At 39.3% G+C, this 22,196-nt stretch overlaps 1 protein-coding gene across 8 annotated transcripts in view; it reads left to right on the plus strand.

The window, feature by feature from the left end:
* Window positions 1-22,196, plus strand: part of BLTP1 (bridge-like lipid transfer protein family member 1) — a 1,044,923-nt gene that overhangs the window by 695,400 nt on the left and 327,327 nt on the right. For all 8 annotated transcript variants that reach the window (XM_053703615.1, XM_053703613.1, XM_053703617.1 and 5 more), the window contains one exon: window positions 18,378-18,437. In XM_053703615.1, coding sequence (XP_053559590.1) covers window positions 18,378-18,437 — 60 coding nt within the window. The remainder of the gene's footprint in view (window positions 1-18,377; window positions 18,438-22,196) is intronic.

Genomic DNA, 22,196 nt, shown 5'->3' on the forward strand with positions numbered 1-22,196 from the left:
TCTCAGGCAACACACTCCTGCATGCTTCCAGCTGTCACCCAAAAAATACCTCATATGCTGTTGCGAAAGGCCAATTTATGCGATTAAAGAGAAATTACAGCAGACAGGAGGATTACATGCAGGAGGCCAAGTTGCTCGAAAATAGACTAAAACAGAGGCAATATACCGAGATTCACATTAAGGAAGCCAAATACCAAGTAGATTGTATTTCTAGAAAAACTATGCTACAAGATAAACTTAAAAACACAACTAAAGATTTCAAGGGCATTTACTTTGTGACCAGCTTCAGTGCACAATACTCTTTCCACTTTTGGTCGCTGATGACAAACTTACTGATACAGTTAGGGAGGGTATCAGATGTTCATACAAAAAATGTGCCACTCTAGCTTCCATTTTGTCTCCTTCACAATTAAGGCAGAGCTCACAACAATCAAGCTCTGGCTTAGACAGCTAGGAATGTTTAGATGTGGCCACAGTAACAGGCCAAGCTTATCCTATACAGTGGTGCCTTAATTGTACCAGCACAAATGTCATCTACCTCATTACTTGCACTTTATGCAATCTTCAATATGTGGGGCTTACCTCTAGGGACATTAACTCCCGGATCAGGGAACACATATCCACACTCACTACAGGTACTGCCACCACCCCTTTGGTGCAACATTTTGCAACCAAACATGATAGCTGCCTCAATTCTTTCAGATGGACAGCCATAGAAAAAGCAAAGGTTCCCCACAGGGGTGGTAATCTTGAGACGGTTTTGGCCAAACATGTAGTGTACTGGATTTTCCAGTTAAGATCAAGACCTCCTCAGGGTTTAAACTCTAGGTTCGACCTCATAAATTATTGGGAGTAACCTTTTCTGTTACACCTTTTTTCTTGAGGTCATTATTCTGAGGTCTTTATTCTGACTTTTAAAATCTTGAATATCTACAATCTGAATCTTTTAACAGCCCATATGCTGGCCTTATTGGTTAATCTAAATGACAAATGGTAAAGTCAAATATCAATGTAGCAATATGTTAAATATAAATGTAGGAATATAGCAAAGTTTCATCCCTATAACTTTATATATTTATATATTTTGATTGCTTATACTTTATTGCAACTATGTGCTTACATACTCCGTTATCACAATACACTCAGGTTTTCTTACAGTTTGCCTGTCTAAGTATATGTTTCTATCTAACAGAATAACACACTCCTGTGTTGTGTCTTGATGCCAATTATGTTATGTTATGCTTTGCTTACTCTTAGACTTTTTGCAACATTATGTATAATATGGCTTATATTCCATTATAAATATGTTAGCGTAACAGTGACTTGTATATCAAACTATATCAAATACTATTAATCCATACGTTATAGTACAATATAATATATTGCATACCATGTCTTTTTTGTTCTCTCTTTGCCTCTTCTTCTCTTACTATCAACTCTTGTCTGTTGCTCTAAGGGTTAATTCCTTATGCTAGGATTGCTAAAGTGGGCATGCTTTCTATGTAATTCATTGTTTTTTTTAGCTTATTAGATTTGATGTTACCCTTTTTAATTGTACACATGTGTGTAGCACCACAGGCTATGATTACGGCTCTCAGCCGAAACATGTAAGCCATTGGTTCCACGCTCTCTTTGCTTTTACCGTGTTTGCACTGTTTACCCATGAGCTTGTGTTTGCTCAGTTTTTAAGTTTAATCCAATAAACATCCTTTTTTATTCATCTAAGTGCTGCTGGGACGTCATACTCCTTTTGTTTTTGTAGTTCCCTGAGGGGACAGATTTCGGACCTGTCTGTTTTACTGCACAAGAGGCTCTCAGAGCTTCCAGATGTACAGTCTTTTGTTAAGGCTCTGACTAGGATCAGACCTGTATTTCGATCTCCTTGGAGTCTAAATCTTGTTCTTAAAGGGACACTGTACCCAATTTTTTTCTTTCATGATTCAGATAGAGCATGCAATTTTAAGCAACTTTCTAATTTACTCCTATTATCAATTTTTCTTCATTATCTTGGTATCTTTATTTGAAAATCAAGAATTTAAGTTTAGATGCTGGCCCATTTTTGGTGAACAACCTGGGTTGTCCTTGCTGATTGGACAGCACCAATAAACAACTGCTGTCCATGGTTCTGAACCACAAATTGGCTGGCTCATTAGCTTAGATGCCTTCTTTTTCAAATAAAGAAAGCAAGAGAACAAAGAAAAATTGATAATAGGAGTAAATTAGAAAGTTGCTTAAAATTGCTTGCTCTATATGAATCACAAAAGAAAAAAATTGGGTTCAGTGTCCCTTTAAGGTTTTGCAACGGGCTCCGTTTGAGCCTATGCATGAAGTTGACATTAAATTGTTGTCCTGGAAGGTTCTTTTTCTACTGGCTATTGCTTCGGCGCGCAGAGTATCTGAGATTGCTGCCTTGCAATGCAAGCCTACTTATCTGGTGTTCCATTCTGATAAGGCTTTCCTACGTACTAAGTTAGGTTTTCTTCCTAAGGTCGTGTCAGACCGCAACATCAATCAAAAGATTGTGGTTCCTTCCTTGTGTCCCAATCCTCCTCCTTCGAAGAAATGTTTGCTTCATTATTTCGATGTGGTTCGCACCTTGAAGTTCTGTCTTTAGGCTACTCAGGATTTTAGACAAACTTCTTCCTTCCTTGTTGTCTATTCCGGCAAGCGTAAGGGTCAGAAAGTCTCTTCGACTTCCTTATCTTTTTGGTTAAGGAGTGTTATCCGCTTTGCTTATGAGACAGTGGGATATAAACCTCCTCAGAGGATTAGGGCTCATTCTACTAGAGCAGTGGCTTCCTCTTGGGCCTTTAAGAACGAGGCCTCTATGGATCAGATTTGTAAGGCGGCTACCTGGTCCTCCTTACATACTTTTTCTAAATTTTACAAATTTGATGTTTTTGCTTAGGCTGAAGAAGCTTTCGGGGGAGAGGTTTTGCAGGCTGTGATGCCCTCAGATTAGGGTCCGCCTCTCTTTTTGTCAATCCCTTTATCATTCAGTGTCCTCTAGTGCTTGGGTATAGTTTCCCCAACAGTAAGGAATGATGCCCTGGACCCTCCTTATATTAAGAAGGAAAACATAATTATGCTTACCAGATAATTTCATTTCCTTCTGTATAAGAAGAGTCCATGGCCCCCGCCCATTTTCTACGATGGGCAGCCCTCTAAATTATATTTATCTTCTGGAATAATTTTTACCCTGATATTTCTCATACTGTTCCTTGTTCCCTTGGCAGAATGACTGGGGGATGAGGGAAGTGGGAGAGGTATTTAAGCCTTTGGCTGGGGTGTCTTTGCCTCCTCCTGGTGGCCAGGTTCAGTATTTCCCAACAGTGAGGAATGATGCAGTGGACTCTCCTTATACAGAAGGAAATTAAATTATCTGGTAAGCATAATTTATGTTTTTACAGACTACTTTTGACTTTTTGTCTAAAGTTGTTTCTTCAGACAACAGTAGCAGATGAATTGTTGTCCCTTCTTTGTGTCCTGATCATAAAAATGCTTTAGAAAGATCTTTAGATAATTTGGATGTTGTTAGAACATTGAAATAGTATATTAATACTACTAAGGACTTTAGAAAGACTTTAGTTGGGCTCTCGTTGAAACTCTTAGTTCACAAGGCTTAATTGGAGTCAGCCTCCACGGCAATGGATTACTGCTCATTCTACTAGGTCAGTTGCCACTTATTGGGCTTTCAAGAATTAGGTTTACCAAATTTGCAAAGCAGCTACTTGGTCTTCTTTGCATACTTTTACTAAATTCTACCATTTTTATGTTTTTGCTTCTTTTGAAAGAGCCTTTGGTAGGAAGGTCCTTCAGGCAGTTGTCTCAACTTGATTTTCTCTTGCCTTATTGATTTAGATTTTTAGTACATTACATTTTATTTGCCCTTGTTGACATTTTTTAACTTTCTCCCTTTGTTATTACTTTCGGACTCCACAGCTTGGGTATTAGTTCCCAGGCGTAATGGACCATGGACTCTCACCACCTGTATGAAAGAAAAAATAATTTAGTGTCAACGAGACCCCAACCTTTGTTTATGGGTTTACTATTTTCTTTAACACACCTTTTTTACCTGCTCCTTTTATGGCTCTTTTTTCTATTTCTTACCTCATTTTCCTTGGCTATACGTTAGACTGAGGTACATGTGAGGTTGAAGGGTTTTTTTTTAGAGGTCTTGGGGTTTGGGAATCATTACTTCCTGCTAGTGGTAAGGAAGAGTAATTCCCAGAAGTAATGGATCGTGGACTCTTGCCACCATGAAAGAAAGATATTTATCAGGTAAGCATAAATTGTTATTTCTCTTGTAAGGTGTATCCAGTCCACGGATCATCCATTACTTGTGGGATATTCTCATTCCCAACAGGAAGTTGCAAGAGGACACCCACAGCAGAGCTGTAATATAGCTCCTCCCCTAACTGTCATAGCCAGTCATTCTCTTGCAACTCTCAACAAGCTAGGACGTTGTAGGAGAGAGTGGTTAAATATAGCTAGTTTATTTTCTTCAATCAAAAGTTTGTTATTTTTAAATAGTACCGGAGTTGTGCTATTTTATCTCAGGCAGTAAATAGAAGAAGAATCTGCCTGAGGTTTCTATGATCTTAGCAGGTTGTAACTAAGATCTATTGCTGTTCTCACATATGTCTGAGGGGATTACACAGATGAGGTAAAACTTCAGCGAGAGAATGGCGTGCAGTTTATTCTGCTATCAGGTATGTGCAGTTATAATTTTTTCTAGCGATGGAAAACACTAGAAAATGCTGCTGATACCGGATTAATGTAAGTTAAGCCTGAATACAGTGATTTAATAACGACTGGTATCATGCTTACTCCCAGGGGTAATACCCTTATGATATTGCAATATAAAACGTTTGCTGGCATGTTTAATTGTTTGTATATATGCTTTGGTGATAAAACTTTATGGGGGCCTAGTTTTTTCCACATGGCTGGCTTAAATTTAAACTAGTTTCCTGAGGCTTTCCACTGTTGTAGTATAAAAGTTACAGTTGGTGCAGTTAAAATTACAAACTGTGACATCCAGCTTCCCTCAAAGGCCCTCTGAATGCTATAGGACATCTCTAAAGGGCCCAAAGTCTTTCCAAAGTCGTTTATTGGGGAAGGTAGGGCCGCAGCTTGCTGTGGCAGTTGGTTGTGACTGTTAAAAAAAAAACGTCTATTTCGTTTTTTTGATCCGTTTTTTGAACTAAGGGGTTAATCATCCATTTGCAAGTGGATGCAATGCTCTGCTAGCCTATTATACACACTAAACATTTCGTTTGATTTACTGCATTTTTTTCAAATTCTGACAAAATTTGTTTCTCTTAAAGGCACAGTACCGTTTTTTATATTTGCTTGTTAACTTGATTTAAAGTGTTTTAAAAGCCATGGTGGAACCCCCTCTTAGAATGTGTACCAAATGTACTGATTTCATTTTATGCAATAAAGATCATTTTCTGTCTTTAAAATTTTTTATCACCAGAGGAATCTGACGAGGGGGAAGTTATGCCGACTAACTTTCCCCATGTGTCAGACCCTTTGACTCCCGCTTAAGGGACTCACGCTCAAATGGCGCCAAGTACATCTAGGGCGCCCATAGCGTTTACTTTACAAGACATGGCGGCTGTCATGGATAATACACTGTCAGCGGTATTAACCAGACTACCTGAACTTAAAGGTAAGCGAGATAGCTCTGGGGTGAGACAAAATGCAGAGCATACTGACGCTTTAAGAACCATGTCTGATACTGCCTCACAATATGCAGAAGCTGAGGAAAGAGAGCTTCAGTCAGTGGGTGATGTTAATGACTCAGGAAAGATACCTGATTCTAATATTTCTACATTTAAATTTAAGCTTGAACACCTCCGCGTGTTGCTTAGGGAGGTTTTAGCTGCTCTGAATGACTGTGATACCATTGCAGTGCCAGAGAAATTGTGTAGACTGGATAAATACTTTGCAGTGCCGGTATGTACCAATGTTTTTCCAAATACCTATAAGGTTTACAGAAATTATTAATAAGGAATGGGATAGACCAGGTGTGCCGTTCTCTTCCCCTCCTATTTTTAGAAAAATGTTTCCAATAGATGCCACCACACGGGACTTATGGCAGACAGTCCCTAAGGTGGAGGGAGCAGTTTCTACTCTAGTAAAGCATACTACTATCCCTGTCGAGGACAGTTGTGCTTTTTTTTTTTTAGATCCAATGGATAAAAAATTAGAAGGTTACCTTAAGAAAATATTTATTCAACAAGGTTTTATCCTACAGCCCCTTGCATGCATTGCCCCTGTCACTGCTGCTGCGGCGTACTGGTTTGGGTCTCTGGAAGAGGCTTTACAGGTAGCGACTCCATTGGATGACATACTTGGCAAACTTAGAGCACTTAAGCTAGCCAATTCTTTTTTTCTGATGCTATTGTTCATTTGACTAAACTAACGGCTAAGAATTCTGGTTTTGCTATACAGGCGCGCAGAGCGCTATGGCTTAGATTATGGTCAGCTGACGTGACTTCAAAATCTAAGCTACTTAACATTCCCTTCAAGGGGCAGACTCTATTCGGGCCTGGTTTGAAAGAGATTATTGCTGATATCACTGGAGGAAAAGGTCATGCCCTTCCTCAGGACAGGTCCAAATCTAGGGCCAAACAGTCTAATTTTCGTGCCTTTCGAAACTTCAAGGCAGGTGCGGCATCAACTTCCTCTAATGCTAAACAAGAGGGAACTTTTGCTCAATCCAAGACGGTCTGGAGACCAATCCAGACCTGGAAAAAAAGTAAGCAGGCCAAAAAGCCTGCTGCTGCCTCTAAGACAGCATGAAGGAACGGCCCCCTATTCAGTAACGGATCTAGTAGGGGGCAGACTTTCACTCTTCGCCCAGGCGTGGGCAAGAGATGTTCAGGATCCCTGGGCATTGGAAATTATATCCCAGGGATATCTCCTGAACTTCAAAGCTTCCCCCCCAAAAGGGAGATTTCACCTTTCACAATTATCTGCAAACCAGATAAAGAGAGAGGCATTCTTACACTGTGTACGAGACCTCCTAGTTATGGGAGTGATCCATCCAGTTCCAAAGGAGGAACAGGGACAGGGTTTTTACTCAAATCTGTCTGTGGTTCCCAAAAAAGAGGGAACCTTCAGACCAATTTTGGATCTAAAGATCTTAAACAAATTCCTCAAAGTTCCATCATTCAAGATGGAAACTATTCGTACCATCCTACCAATGATCCAGGAGGGTCAATATATGACTACAGTGGATCTAAAGGATGCTTATCTTCACATTCCGATACACAAAGATCATCATCGGTTTCTCAGGTTTGCCTTTCTAGACAGGCATTACCAGTTTGTAGCTCTTCCCTTTGGATTAGCTACAGCCCCAAGAATCTTTACAAAGGTTCTTGGGTCGCTTCTGGCGGTCCTAAGGCTGCGGGGCATAGCAGTAGCCCCTTATTTAGACGACATCCTGATACAGGCATCAAACTTCCAAATTGCCAAGTCTCATACGGACGTAGTACTGGCATTTCTGAGGTCGCATGGGTGGAAAGTGAACGAGGAAAAGAGTTCTCTATTCCCACTCACAAGAGTTTCCTTTCTAGGGACTCTGATAGATTCTGTAGAAATGAAAATTTACCTGACGGAGTCCAGGTTATCAAAGCTTCTAAATTCCGGCCGGGTTCTTCATTCCATTCCGCGCCCTTCGGTGGCTCAGTGTATGGAAGTAATCGGCTTAATGGTAGCTGCAATGGACATAGTGCCGTTTGCACGCTTACATCTCAGACCGCTGCAACTATGCATGCTCAGTCAGTGGAACGGGGATTACACAGATTTGTCCCCTCAACTGAATCTGGACCAAGAGACCAGGGATTCTCTTCTCTGGTAGCTATCTTGGGTCCATCTGTCCAAAGGTATGACCTTTCGCAGGCCAGATTGGACAATTGTAACAACAGATGCCAGCCTTCTAGGTTGGGGTGCAGTCTGGAATTCCCTGAAGGCTCAGGGATCGTGGACTCAGGAGGAGTCTCTCCTTCCAATAAATATTCTGGAACTAAGAGCGATATTCAATGCTCTTCAGGCTTGGCCTTAGTTAGCAACTCTGAGGTACATCAGATTTCAGTCGGACAACATCACGACTGTAGCTTACATCAACCATCAAGGGGGAACAAGAAGTTCCCTAGCGATGTTAGAAGTTTCAAAAATAATTTGCTGGGCAGAGATTCACTCTTGCCACCTATCAGCTATCCATATCCCAGGTGTAGAGAACTGGGAGGCGGATTTTCTAAGTCGTTAGACTTTTCATCCGGGAGAGTGGGAACTCCATCCGGAGGTTTTTGCACAACTGATTCATCATTGGGGCAAACCAGAACTGGATCTCATGGCATCTCGCCAGAACGCCAAGCTTTCTGTGTTACGGATCCAGGTCCAGGGATCCCAAGGCGACACTGATAGATGCTCTAGCAGCGCCCTGGTCTTTCAACCTGGCTTATGTGTTTCCACCGTTTCCTCTGCTCCCTCGACTGATTGCCAAGATCAAGCAGGAGAGAGCATCGGAGATTCTGATAGCACCTGCGTGGCCACGCAGGACCTGGTATGTAGATCTAGTGGACATGTCATCCTTTCCACCATGGTCTCTGCCTCTGAGACAGGACCTTCTACTTCAGGGTCCTTTCAACCATCCAAATCTAATTTCTCTGAGGCTGACTGCCTGGAGATTGAACGCTTGATTTTATCAAAGCGTGGCTTCTCCGAGTCACTTATTGATACCTTAATACAGGCACGAAAGCCTGTCACCAGGAAAATTTAACATAGGATATGGCATAAATATCTTTATTGGTGTGAATCCAAGGGTTACTCATGGATTAAGGTCAGGATTCCCAGGATATTATTTTTTCTCCAAGAAGGTTTGGAAAAAGGATTGTCAGCTAGTTCCTTAAAGGGACAGATTTCTGCTCTGTCTATTCTTTTGCACAAGCGTCTGGCAGATGTTCCAGATGTTCAGGCATTTTGTCAGGCTTTAGTTAGAATCAAGCCTGTGTTTAAACCTGTTGCTCCACCATGGAGCTTAAATTTGGTTCTTAAGGTTCTTCAAGGAGTTACGTTTGAACCTCTTCATTCCATAGATATCAAACTTTTATCTTGGAAAGTTCTGTTTTTGGTAGCTATTTCCTCGGCTCGTAGAGTCTCTGAGCTATCTGCCTTATAATGTGATTCTCCTTATCTGATTTTTCATACGGATAAGGTAGTCCTGCGTACCAAACCTGGGTTCTTACCTAAGGTGGTATCTAACAAGAATATCAATCAAGAGATTGTTGTTCCATCCTTGTGTCCTAATCCTTCTTCAAAGAAGGAACGTCTATTACACAATCTGGACGTGGTCCGTGCTTTAAAGTTTTACTTACAAGCTACTAAAGATTTTCGTCAAACATCTGCTTTGTTTGTTGTCTACTCTGGACAGAGGAGAGGTCAAAAGGCTTCGGCAACCTCTTTCTTTTTGGCTAAGAAGCATAATCCGCTTAGCCTATGAGACTGCTGGACAGCAGCCTCCTGAAAGGATTACAGCTCATTCCACTAGAGCTGTGGCTTTCCACTTGGGCCTTTAAAAATGAGGCTTCTGTTGAACAGATTTGCAAGGCGACGACTTGGTCTTCGCTTCATACTTTTTCAAAATTTTACAAATTTGATACTTTTGCTTCTTCGGAGGCTATATTTGGGAGAAAGGTTTTACAGGCAGTGGTTCCTTCCATTTAAGTACCTGCCTTGTCCCTCCCTTCATCCGTGTACTTTAGCTTTGGTATTGGTATCCCACAAGTAATGGATGATCCGTGGACTGGATACACCTTACAAGAGAAAACACAATTTATGCTTACCTGATAAATTTATTTCTCTTGTGGTGTATCCAGTCCACGGCCCGCCCTCTCATTTTAAGGCAGGTAATTTTTAAATTTAAACTACAGTAACCACTGCACCCTATGGTTCCTCCTTTCTCGGCTTGTTTTCGGTCGAATGACTGGCTATGACAGTTAGGGGAGGAGCTATATTACAGCTCTGCTGTGGGTGTCCTCTTGCAACTTCCTGTTGGGAATGAGAATATCCCACAAGTAATGGATGATCCGTGGACTGGATACACCACAAGAGAAATAAATTTATCAGGTAAGCATAAATTGTGTTTTTGACAGGCACCATGATTTGAAAGTGTCTGAGTAGGGACTGAGTATGACTGCAACACCAGTGGCTGCTGGTGGGAAATTGCTAATCTGCTGGCTATCGATGGGCTATAAAAACATAGATGAGAAACATCAGTTATAGCCCTTTAACTGCATGCAAGGTCGACAGATATTGATATTGTTGTATATTTGGACCCAGCATCCTGGTCCAGACCACTGAGGTCTTAAACTTCGGCCTTACAACAAAACCTGCTCCCCACCCCCATAACAAGAGGAATAGTAAGCTCAATACTGTTAATTATTATAGAGATACATATAAGCAGCATCAAGACATGTTGTTATTTTTATAGTATAACATTTGGAAAGAATACTAGCGATAATGGAGACTATAGGAGTGTGTTTCCTCCAGGACTTTAAGAGTTTACTCAGTGAACACTTTCTAAATTGGAGACACATTTATTAGAGGCACTCTCACTCTATTCCACTGAAGCAAAAGCGAGGGCTATCACTTTCGAGAGTGAGGGCGAATGATGAGAATGAGCTGCCCCCTCCTTCTACAGTTGATCTCGAAGAAGCTCTAACAAAAGAGGTGTTCCCCATGGTTGGGGCGTTTTTGCTTCTTTACATGAAAGTTTAGCCTGTTGAAGATAGCAACTGGTCTTTAACTGGTGTGGACAGTGCACTATATTCAGATACCAGAGGTGCTGAGCAGATAAAACATTGAAGCATACCTGTTTTTGTTACTATTCTGGAGTGGGATGGTTTCTGCTCTCATAGACGATGCTCTCCCATGTTTTTACTCCAGACTATCATGCTCCAAGGATGCTGGGAAGTCATGCTTACCATGTAAGTTAGATGTTGTAAGGTGTTGCATATGCAGAGACTACTTTACATGGCATTTATATTGGCCTGGAAGACTGGCATAGGCTGACTTTGGATCCTCACCATGGGTCCTGGGTTTATGGCCTTTATTTTACTCTCCCCTAATCTAACCCCTGGGTACTTTAAATGTATAACGTTTTATTGTGGCCTTACTATAGTTAGCTGACTGTGGGACCTAGTATTGTTAACCCTTTTCAGTCAGTTCTACAGTATATACCTCTTCTAACATATCCTATACATTCATATGGACATTGGTGAAACTCTGTGAAGTATATTTTTTTTCTATAATCGTAATAGCCACACGAGAATATGGAAAGTTATCCTACATATGTTATGATGTGTTAGGAGGTCCAGTGATTTAAGGGGGTTTGTTGCTCCTGTAGTCTCCATTTAACATATTTAAGGCTACAGTATGTTAACTTGTGTATTTTATATGCCTAGAGATAAGAAGGATCCATAACCCCTCTATGCATAAGAATCTGTACATATGAATTATTTTTAATGTTTTGTTTTGTTACACATACTCTCCCTTACTTTTCCCTCTTCATTAAAGGAGCTACTATTTTATGTTTTAGTTCGCAATTTATAAAATATCTTGTTTTGATGATTATACTAACTCATGTTCACTAACCTGTATTCACTTTGGTACTGTATATAGTATTTAAGTCCTATCAGTGATTTGGATTATATTTTTGCTGTGTCTAATAGCAGTTAGCCTATTACTGAGAACATTTAACCGTACTGGAGGTTTCTTTATTGATTTAGAGATTGTTCATACTATTTAGTATTTTCTTTGTTTTTGGTCTGTTAGGAGCTTATTTGTAAAGCTAGACTATATGTAATATAAAATGTTTATTTTATATAGTTCATATGTTAATGGTCTGCTAAATGTACTGGAATTTCCTCCGTGTTCTTATATGGTCATGCACTAATACATATTCCTCTCTTATTATCATAAGGTTTACATTCATTTCCATAGATAAAATGTCGTTTGAGTGATACAAGACTCCAAAAGTGGCCCCTTTCATTTTAATTTCCCCTTGCATCCCTCTGGCTTAGTGTATGTGAACCAAAAATGGCCACTCATGGTCAGAGGGTTATATATGTCTTTTACATTTATTGTTTTGGTTTGGAGAATATTTTACAAACTTATTAAAAAATATGAGGTTGGTTTTATTGCTATGATTTTTGTCATCTTGTATAGTATGACCCGTTTTGATAACTATATTCATGTTGCAATATAACAATCTGATGACAAAGTGTATATGAATGCAATGTATGTGGATATTTCTTTCATGTAATTGGCAAGAGCCCATGAGCTAGTGACGTATGGGATATACATTCTTACCAGGAGGGACAAAGTTTCCCAAATCTCAAAATGCCTATAAATACACCCCCCCACCACCACACCCACAATTCAGTTTTTACAAACTTTTCCTCCTATGGAGGTGGTGAAGTAAGTTTGTGCTTGACTTGATACGTTGATATGCGCTTCTCAGCATGCTTAAGCCCGGTTCTTCTCAGAGTGCAGTGAATGACAGAGGGATGTGAAGGGAGTATTACCTATTGAATACAATGGTCATCCTAATGGGGATCTATTTCATAGGTACTCTGTTATCGGTCGTAGAGATTTATCTCCTACCTCCCTTTTCAGATCGACGATATACTCTTATATACCATTACCTCTACTGATTCTCGTTTCAGTACTGGTTTGGCTCGAGAATTACGTTTGTTGACGCAATGTCGTCATTTCCAGCGTCTTAGTTGGCGCCGAGAGTTTTCACGTAGTTGCGTCATCTATGACGCTCGTGTTTGTTGCAGACGTTCTTTGCGCCAAAAAATATTTTGTCAGTTGTGGGTGTCATACTTGGCGCCAGATTTTTGACATTATTTAAGTCCTTATTTCATTTTGCTTCTGGTTTCCAGAGGCTTATTCTGTTTGCATTTTTTCCCATTCCTGAAACTGTCATATAAGGAAATTGATAATTTTGCTTTATATGTTGTTTTTTCTATTACATATTGCAAGATGTCTCAATCTGACCCTGTCTCAGAATCTACTTCTGGAATGCTGCTGCTTGATGTCGGTTCTACCAAAGCTAAGTGCATTTGTTGTAAACTTGTGGTAACTGTTCCTCCGGCTGTAGTTTGTGTTAGTTGTCATCCATTACCTGTTGTTGTTCCTTCAACATCTAATGTTCAGGATATTCCTGTTAATGGGAGAGGATTTGTTTCTAATTCTATTCAGAAGGCCCTGTCTGTTATACCACCTTCTAGTAAACGTAAAAGGTCTTTTAAAACTTCTCATAAATTCGATGAATTTTTAAAATGACCGACAGCATTCTGATTTATCTATCTCTGATGAGGATCTATCTGGTTTAGAAGATTCTGCCTCAGATATTGACACTGACAAATCTTCATATTTGTTTAAAATGCAGTATATTCGTTCTTTATTAAAAGAGGTGTTGATTGCATTAGATATGGAGGAGACTAGTCCTCTTGATATAAAAACCAGTAAACGTTTAAATTTGGTTTTTAAACCTCACATAGTTATTCCAGAGGTTTTTCTAGTTCCTGATGCTATTTCAGATGTAATTTCTAGGGAATGGAATAGTCTGGGTACTTCATTTACTCCTCCTTCAAGGTTTAAGAAACTGTACCCTTTGCCGACTGATAGATTGGAGTTTTGGGAAAAGATCCCCAAAGTTGATGGGGCCATCTCTACTCTTGCAAAGCATACTACTATTCCTACGGCAGAACGTACTTCTTTTAAAGATCCTTTAGATAGGAAGCTTGAATCTTATCGAAGGAAGGCTTATTTATGTTCAGGTCATCTTCTTAGGCCTGCTATTTCTTTGGCTGATGATGCTGCGGCTTCAACTTTTTGGTTGGAAACTTTAGCGCAACAAGTACCAGATCATAATGTGTATAGCATTGTTAAGCTAATTCAACATGCTAATAATTTCATTTGTGATGCCATTTTTGATATCATTAGAATTGATGTCAGGTATATGTCTCTAGCTATTTTAGCTAGAAGAGCTTTATGGCTTAAATCTTGGAATGCTGATATGACTTCTAAGTCAACTTTGCTATCTCTTTCTTTCCAAGGTAATAAATTATTTGGTTCTCATTTGGATTCTATTATTTCCACTGTCACTGGGGGGAAGGGAGCCTTTTTGCCTCAGGATAAAAAATCTAAGGGTAAATTTAGGGCTGCTAACCATTTTCGTTCCTTTTGTCAGAATAAGGAACAGAAGCCTGACCCTTCCCCTAAAGGAACGGTTCCCAATTGGAAGCCTTCTCCAGTCTGGAATAAATCCAAGCCTTTTAAAAAATCAAAATCAGCACCCAAGTCCGCATGAAGGTGCGGCCCTCATTCCAGCGCAGCTGGTAGGGGGCAGACTAAGATTTTACAAAGATGTTTGGATCAATTCAATCCAAAAGCATGGGATTCCCGGACATTGTTTCTCAAGGGTACAGAATAGGTTTCAAGGTAAGACCGCCTGTGAGAAGTTTCTTTCTCTCACGCATTCCAGTGAACCCAGTAAAGGCTCAGGCTTTCCTGAAGTGTGTTTCAGACCTGGAGTTTTCCGGGGTAATTGTGCCAGTTCCCTTTCCGGGAATGCGATCTGGGGTTTTATTCAAATCTGTACATTGTTTCAAAGAAAGAGAATTCTTTCAGACCAGTTCTAGATCTAAAAATTTTGAATCGTTATTTAAGAATACCAACATTCAAGATGGTGACTATAAGGACTATTCTGCCTTTTGTTCAGCAAGGGCATTATATGTCCACAATAGACTTACAGGATGCATATCTTCATATTCCGATTCATCCAGATCATTATCAGTTCCTGAGATTCTCTTTTCTAGACAAGCATTACCAATTTGTTGCTCTTCCTTTTGGCCTAGCAACAGCTCCAAGGATCTTTTCAAAGGTTCTCGGTGCCCTACTCTCTGTAATCAGAGAGCGGGGTATTGCGGTGTTTCCTTATTTGGACGATATCTTGGTACTTGCTCAGTGTTTACATTCTGCAGAATCTCACACAAATCAACTAGTGTTGTTTCTTCAAAGACATGGTTGGAGGATCAATTTACCAAAAAGTTCCTTGATTCCTCAGACAAGGGTAACTTTTTTAGGATTCCAAATAGATTCAGTATCCATGACTTTGTCTCTAACAGACAAAAGACGTCTGAAATTGGTTTCAGCTTGTCGGAACCTTCAGTCTCAGTCATTCCCTTCAGTAGCTATGTGCATGGAGGTTTTAGGTCTCATGACTGCAGCATCGGACGCAATCCCCTTTGCTTGTTTTCACATGAGACCTCTTCAGCTTTGTATGCTGAGCCAATGGTGCAGGGATTTTACAAAGATATCAAAATTAATATCCTTAAATCCCAATATTCGACTATCTCTGACTTGGTGGTTAGATCAACATTGTTTAATTCAAGGAGCCTATTTTGTTCGTCCAACCTGGACTGTGATTACAACAGATGCAAGTCTGTCAGGTTGGGGGGCTGTCTGGTGATCTCTGACAGCGCAGGGGGTTTGGAAATCTCAAGAGGCGAGATTACCAATCAATATTTTGGAACTCCGTGCGATTCTCAGAGCTCTTCAGTTTTGGCCTCTTCTGAAGCGAGAACCGTTTGTTTTCAGACAGACAATGTCACAACCGTGGCGTATGTCAATCATCAAGGTGGGACTCACAGTCCTCAAGCTATGAAAGAGGTATCTCGGATACTTGCATGGGTGGTATCCAGCTCCTGTCTAATCTCTGCGGTCCATATCCCAGGTATAGACAATTGGGAAGCGGATTATCTCAGTCGCCAGACTTTACATCCAGGAGAATGGTCTCTTCACCCAGATGTGTTTTCAGATTGTTCAGATGTGGGGGCTTCCAAAAATAGATCTGATGGCTTCTCATCTAAACAGGAAACTTCCCAGGTATCTGTCCAGGTCCAGGGATCCTCAGGCTGAAGCAGTGCATGCGTTGTCACTTCCTTGGAATTATCAACCTGCTTATGTCTTTCCGCCTCTAGTTTTTCTTCCAAGAGTGATTTCCAAAATCATAATGGAGCGTTCATTTGTACTGCTGGTGGCTCCAGCATGGCCACACAGGTTTTGGTATGCGGATCTTGTTCGGATGTCCTGTTGCCAACCTTGGCCACTTCCGTTAAGGCCAGACCTTCTATCTCAAGGCCCATTTTTCCATCAGGATCTCAAATCATTCATTTGAATGTATGGAGATTGAACACTTGATGCTTAGTCATAGAGGTTTCTCTGACTCTGTGATTAATACTATGTTGCAGGCTCGCAAATCTGTGTCTAGAAATATTTATTACAGAGTTTGGAAGACATACATTTCATGGTGGTGTTCTCATAAATTCTCTTGGCATTCTTTTATAATTCCTAGAATTTTACAGTTTCTTCAGGATGGTTTGGATAAGGGTTTGTCTGCAAGTTTCTTGAAGGACAAATCTCTGCTCTTTCTGTTCTGTTCCACAGAAAGATTGCTAATCTTCCTGATATTCATTGTTTTGTACAGGCTTTGGTTCGTATCAAGCCTGTCATTAAAAGGACACTGTACCCAATTTTTTTTTTTCGTGATTCAGATAGAGCATAAAATTTTAAGCAACTTTCTAATTTACTCCTATTATCATTTTTTCTTTGTTCTCTTGCTATCTTTATTTGAAAAAGAAGGCATCTAAGCTTTTTTCTTCGTTCAGAACTCTCAACAGCACTTTTTAATTGGTGGATGAATTTATCCACCAGTCAGCAAAGCCAACCCAGGTTGTTCACCAAAAATGGGCCGGCATCTAAACTTATATTTTTGCATTTCAAATAAAGATACCAAGAGAATAAAGAACATTTGATAATAGGAGTAAATTAGAAAGTTGCTTAAAATGTTATGCTCTATCTCAATCACGAAAGAAAAAATTTAGGTACAGTGTCCCTTTAAGTCAATCTCTCCTCCTTGGAGTCTTAATTTGGTTTTGAGGGCTTTACAGGCTCCTCCGTTTGAGCCTATGCATTCTCTGGACATTAAATTACTTTCTTGGAAAGTATTGTTCCTTTTGGCCATCTCTTCTGCTAGAAGAGTTTCTGAATTATCTGCTCTTTCTTGTGAGTCTCCTTTTCTGATTTTTCATCAGGATAAGGTGGTTTTGCGGACTACATTTAAATTTTTACCTAAAGTTGTGAATTCCAACAACATTAGTAGAGAAATTGTTGTCCCTTCGTTGTGTCCTAATCCTAAGAATTCTTTGGGGAGATCTTTACATTCTTTGGATGTGGTAAGAGCTTTGAAATATTATGTTGAAGCTACTAAAGATTTCAGAAAGACTTCTAGTCTATTTGTTATCTTTTCTGGTTCTAGGAAAGGTCAGAAGGCTTCTGCTATTTCTTTGGCATTTTGGTTAAAGCTTTTAATTCATCATGCTTATTTGGAGTCGGGTAAATCCCCGCCTCAGAGGATTACGGCTCATTCTACTAGGTCAGTTTCTACTTCCTGGGCTTTTAAGAATGAAGCTTCTGTTGATCAGATTTGCAAAGCAGCAACTTGGTCTTCTTTGCATACTTTTACTAAATTCTACCATTTTGATGTTTTCTCTTCTTCAGAAGCAGTTTTTGGTAGAAAAGTACTTCAGGCAGCTGTTTCAGTTTGATTCTTCTGCTTATAATTTCAGTTTTTTTCATTATAAAGATTAAAACTTTTGATTTGGGTTGTGGATTCTTTTTTCAGCGGAATTGGCTGTCTTTATTTTTGTCCCTCCCTTTCTAATGACTCTTGCGTTGAGTTCCACATCTTGGGTATTTGCTATCCCATACGTCACTAGCTCATGGACTCTTGCCAATTACATGAAAGAAAACATAATTTATGTAAGAATTTACCTGATAAATTAATTTCTTTCATATTGGCAAGAGTCCATGAGGCCCACCCTTTTTATGGTGGTTATGATTTTTTTTTGTATAAAGCACAATTATTCCAATTCCTTGTTGATGCTTTTGCTCCTTTCTTATCACCCCACTTCTTGGCTATTTGTTAAACTGAATTGTGGGTGTGGTGGGGGGTGTATTTATAGGCATTTTGAGGTTTGGGAAACTTTGCCCCTCCTGGTAGGAATGTATATCCCATACGTCACTAGCTCATGGACTCTTGCCAATATGAAAGAAATGAATTTATCAGGTAAATTCTTACGTAAATTATGTTTTTGTTTTCTCGGTTTGGTTGTATTGTTTTGCAAAACCACCTCAATAAAAAATAATAAAAATAAAATATATTGAATGCTTTATCTGGAGTTGAGAAATACTTGTGTAATAAACACTTTTTTCTTCCTCGTATTTACTTTTAGGTGTGGTTCCAGATGGAACATATGAAGTTTGCTCTAGAACAACAGGACAGGCTTCAGTGGGTAAGATTATACCTAAAAATTTACAAAACTTTAGTATATGCTTTATGTTAAATAAGTTTGGTCTCCTAAGCATTCCATTGTACTGCTGAAATACATGCATTACCTTGCATACGCTAATTCTAATATCTTCAACTTCTAGGGATCACCTATTAACTCATTATTGTGGCTGCTCTCATACATGTATGTTTTCTGATATACATTTGTCACTTTGACAATATCTTTATACTCACTTTTTCTGACAGTTACATTATCCTTTATAATTAATCCCTTTGCATTTAAAACAGAAACACCAGTTTGGACCACATTTATGGAACTGCGGGCCTGTCTAGTCTGCTTATTTCTATCTAAAGTGTAGGTCAAATCAATCCTTGTAGTCTCTACATATCCCATATGTTTTTTTTCCTACCATTTCTACTGCCAGGCTCTTACAGTTACCAAATACTCTTCCGGAAGTTATAAGAAAGTGAGGGGAGGGGCTTTGTTAAAAGACATCTGGGGGTCCATCCGATAAAAATCGTCGCCCGCAAAAGCCGGCGACGCCAATATTTGCGCGGGTTTGGTATCCTATATACGGCGTAACCTAGAAGTTCTATAGGCAGGTATACCAAACCCGCGCAGTTTGGTATCCAATATGCAGCGTAAGGACTTACGTGGCGAAAATGGAGAAAACTTACTCCATTTTCACCTCGCCACAAAAAGCAGCCGTAAGAAGCCTTACGCTGACTATTGGAGCCCCGTAACTCCCTAAACTGGCAGCTAAAATAAACCTAACACCTAACGCATGCGCAATGTCTATCTCCCTGTCAACCGCGATCTTCTAAAATAAACCTAACACCTAACGCATGCGCAATGTCTATCTCCCTGTCAACCGCGATCTGCTAAAATAAACCTAACACCTAACGCATGCGCAATGTCTATCTACCTGTCAACCGCGATTCCCCCCCCCCCCCGAAATCCCTAATAAAGTTATTAACCCCTAAACCGCCGCTCCCGGACCCCGTCGCCATCTACATAAACTAACCCCCTACTGTGAGCCCCTAAAACCGCCGCCATCTACCTTATCTATCCCCTAATTAGAACCCCTTACACCGCTGTCATCTACCTTATCTATCCCCTAATCTGACCCCTTACACCGCCGCCACCTATATAAAAATTATTAACCCCTAATCTAATCCCCCTATACCGCCGCCAGCTATATTAATATTATTAACCCCTAATGTAAGCCCCTTACACCGCCGCCATCTCTATTAAAATGATTAACCCCTTATTTAATCTACCTACCCCGCCGCCAGCTATATTATCTATATTAACCCTAAGTATATTATAGTTAATATAGGTATTACATTATATATATTAACTATATTAACCCTAATTATATTAGGGTTAATATTGTTAATATAGTTACTATAGTATTTATATTAACTATATTAACTCTATCTAACCCTAACACCCCTAACTAAATTTATATTAAATTAATCTAATTCATTTATAAACTAAAATATTCCTATTTAAATCTAAATACTTACCTATAAAATAAACCCTAAGATAGCTACAATATAATTAATAATTACATTGTAGCTATGTTAGGGTTAATATTTATTTTACAGGTAAATTGTTAATTATTTTAACTAGGTATAATAGCTATTAAATAGTTATTAACTATTTAATATCTACCTAGTTAAAATAATTACCCAATTACCTGTAAAATAAATCCTAACCTAAGTTACAAATACACCTACACTATCAATAAATTAAATAAACTACAAACATCTATCTAAAAATACAATTAAATTAACTAAACTAAATTACAAAAAAAACCAAACACTAAATTACAAAAAATAAAAAAAGATTACAAGATTTTTAAGCTAATTACACCTATTCTAAGCCCCCTAATAAAATAATAAACCCCCAAAATAAAAAAAAATCCCTGCCCTATTCTAAATTAAACACATTTCAAAGCTCTTTACCTTACCAGCCCTTAAAAGGGCCTTTTGTGGGGCATGCCCCAAAGAATTCAGCTCTTTTGCATACAAATACAATACCCCCCCCCCCATTACAACCCACCACCCACATACCCCTATTCTAAAACCACCCAAACCCCCCTTAAAAAAGCCTAACACTACCCCCCTGAAGATCTCCCTACCTTGTCTTCACCACACCGGGCCGAACTCAAAGTCTTCATTCTTCCGGCGGCATCTTCAATCTTCTTTCTTCGCTCCGCCGCCGCGGAGCATCCATCCCGGCCGACTACTGAACTTGGAATGAGGTACCTTTAAATGACGTCATCCAAGATGGCGTCCGCCGAATTCCGATTGGCTGATAGGATTCTATCAGCCAATCGGAATTAAGTTAGAAAAATCTGATTGGCTGATTGAATCAGACAATCAGATTAAAGTTCAATCCGATTGGCTGATCCAATCAGCCAATCCGATTGAGCTCGCATTCTATTGGCTGTTCCGATCAGCCAATAGAATGCGAGCTCAATCTGATTGGCTGATTGGATCAGCCAATCGGATTGAACTTGAATCTGATTGGCTGATTGGATCAGCCAATCGGATTGAACTTGAATCTGATTGGCTGATTCAATCAGCCAATCAGATTTTTTTAACTTAATTCCGATTGGCTGATCGGAATTCGGCGGACGCCATCTTGGATGACGTCATTTAAAGGTACCTCATTCCAAGTTCAGTAGTCGGCCGGGATGGATGCTCCGCAGCGGCGGAGCGAAGAAAGAAGATTGAAGATGCCGCCGGAAGAATGAAGACTTTGCTGCCGCTTGGAGGAAGACGTCGCCGGAGGAAGAATTCTTCTTTGCCGCTTGGAGGAAGACATCGCCGGAGGAAGAATTCTTCTTTGCCGCTTGGAGGAAGACATCGCCCGGATCGGATCAGGAGTTCGGCCCGGTGTGGTGAAGACAAGGTAGGGAGATCTTCAGGGGGGTAGTGTTAGGCTTTTTTAAGGGGGGTTTGGGTGGTTTTAGAATAGGGGTATGTGGGTGGTGGGTTGTAATGGGGGGGGGTATTGTATTTGTATGCAAAAGAGCTGAATTCTTTTGGGCATGCCCCACAAAAGGCCCTTTTAAGGGCTGGTAAGGTAAAGATCTTTGAAATTTGTTTAATTTAGAATAGGGCAGGGAATTTATTTTATTTTGGGGGTTTATTATTTTATTAGGGGGCTTAGAATAGGTGTAATTAGCTTAAAAATCTTGTAATCTTTTTTTATTTTTTGTAATTTAGTGTTTGGTTTTTTTTGTAATTTAGTTTAGTTAATTTAATTGTATTTTTAGATAGATGTTTGTAGTTTATTTAATTTATTGATAGTGTAGGTGTATTTGTAACTTAGGTTAGGATTTATTTTACAGGTAATTGGGTAATTATTTTAACTAGGTAGATATTAAATAGTTAATAACTATTTAATAGCTATTATACCTAGTTAAAATAATTAACAATTTACCTGTAAAATAAATATTAACCCTAACATAGCTACAATGTAATTATTAATTATATTGTAGCTATCTTAGGGTTTATTTTATAGGTAAGTATTTAGATTTAAATAGGAATATTTTAGTTTATAAATGAATTAGATTAATTTAATATAAATTTAGTTAGGGGTGTTAGGGTTAGATAGAGTTAATATAGTTAATATAAATACTATAGTAACTATATTAACTATATTAACCCTAATATAATTAGGGTTAATATAGTTAATATATATAATGTAATACCTATATTAACTATAATATACTTAGGGTTAACATAG

The sequence above is a fragment of the Bombina bombina genome, chromosome 2 (assembly GCF_027579735.1).
Source record: "Bombina bombina isolate aBomBom1 chromosome 2, aBomBom1.pri, whole genome shotgun sequence".
NCBI lineage: Eukaryota > Metazoa > Chordata > Amphibia > Anura > Bombinatoridae > Bombina > Bombina bombina.